General features: G+C 39.7%; 1 protein-coding gene across 1 annotated transcript; it reads left to right on the top strand.

The window, feature by feature from the left end:
- Position 1: 1 nt before the first annotated feature.
- LOC111971132 (diphthamide biosynthesis protein 3) lies at positions 2-772 on the top strand (the record flags this gene model as incomplete). Its single annotated transcript, XM_023997925.2, has 3 exons — positions 2-97; positions 182-256; positions 453-772. Coding segments are annotated over 3 exons (246 nt in total), but the record flags the coding sequence as incomplete, so codon positions are not given.
- Between the last annotated feature and the right edge of the window lie 783 nt (positions 773-1,555).

Below are 1,555 nucleotides of genomic sequence, written 5' to 3'. Positions count from 1 at the left end.
TCACGACGAAGTTGAGATCGAGGACTTTGAATATGACGAGGATGAAGAGACATACTATTTTCCCTGCCCATGTGGCGACAGATTTGCCATAACCAAAGTAAGTACAGCGTGAGAAGATCCCCTGCYAGCCACGTCGTGCCAACTAGCCTGTGACGGTTGTATTTAATCTCTCTACTTGCAGGAGGATTTGGAAAATGGTGAAGAAGTAGCGACGTGTCCGAGCTGCTCGCTCATTGTTAAAGTAATCTACGACAAGGTTGGTGTTTAGATAGCCTTGGTGTCTCATGTTCTGATCGAGTCAACGAGACTAAACGAGAATTACGAGGCCTCGCGAGACTAGTGTATTGATGGCCCCACCCTACTAGCTACTTGTCATTTAATATATTTTTGCTCRTTCTCTGATATTGTAACTATTGTGTTCATGATGCCTAATCTATTTCTCTATTAACCAGGAGGAATTTATGTCTGGGGAGATAATCGAAGCACCAACTACAGAGAGCAGATTGGAACTTGCTCAGTCGTCCTGACAGAGATGACACACCTCTTCAGTTTCTCATCTCCCATCAGTAAAAGTGGACCCTGTTGCATTTGTATGTGCTCCCACACAACACAAAGACACATTATGAACGATATGCTTCACTGGTGAGGTCTGGGATGGAGAATTCTCAGCATTCATTCACATGTTCCTGGCATTGATTTTGCAGAGTTACATAAAGGACCCAAACTACTACCATTTGCACAATGTATTTAAATAAATCCTTTATTCTTTTAAGTCTTTCACTCCCTTTTTTATAAACATGTTATGCATTTTTGTTGATTACTCAAGATTAAATCTGGATGAAGTGAATACTGCTTTTTTTTCTCTTCTTGTTAACTGCTTGTAGTTTTTCTGTTTGAACAGCAGGGGAGGCAGATGTTCAAGGAAAAATACAGACTTCTCTCTATTCTAACCTACAGAATCTATCCTTGGGATTTCTGAGATTGTTTAAATTTAAAAGGAATGAGCTGACATARGGTGGAAACTCTTTATCCCATGCTTAGGCCAATCTTACATAGCCTTACATACCCTTTACTTGAACATATTTCAACAGTGTAGTGCTCTGCCATTAGTAATGCCATGTTTTAAAACAAAGGGATTTGGTTTCGGTGGTTATATGCGAGCCAGTGATCTTCTTGACCTTTACATTTTAATCTATGAGTCATATGAYAAACATGAATTATTCATATTGACTGTTCATTATGATGTGTATGTTATGGATGGACAAGTTGCTGAATTACAATTCCCTATTTACCTACCCTTCTRTCCCCCTCATGGATAAAAAAAATGCATTGGATCGGCGTAAGCTGGGTCTAGCATGCAAGTTCTCACCYTACTTCTCTTACACCAGTCCATTCCTTTAAATCRAGGAAGAGTACAGAATAGTCCCTCAGCCAATACAATAAAATGACTCATTCCAAAGACCCACATAACCATATATTACAATATTGACTGATACTGTGTCAAGTAGCTACTGTTTCACACAACCAGCTCTCCTTATTGGCTCCTTTGCAGCAG

Source organism: Salvelinus sp. IW2-2015, linkage group LG12 (genome assembly GCF_002910315.2).
Source record: "Salvelinus sp. IW2-2015 linkage group LG12, ASM291031v2, whole genome shotgun sequence".
Taxonomy (NCBI): Eukaryota; Metazoa; Chordata; class Actinopteri; order Salmoniformes; family Salmonidae; genus Salvelinus; species Salvelinus sp. IW2-2015.
This window is presented reverse-complemented; position numbering and strand designations above follow the sequence as displayed.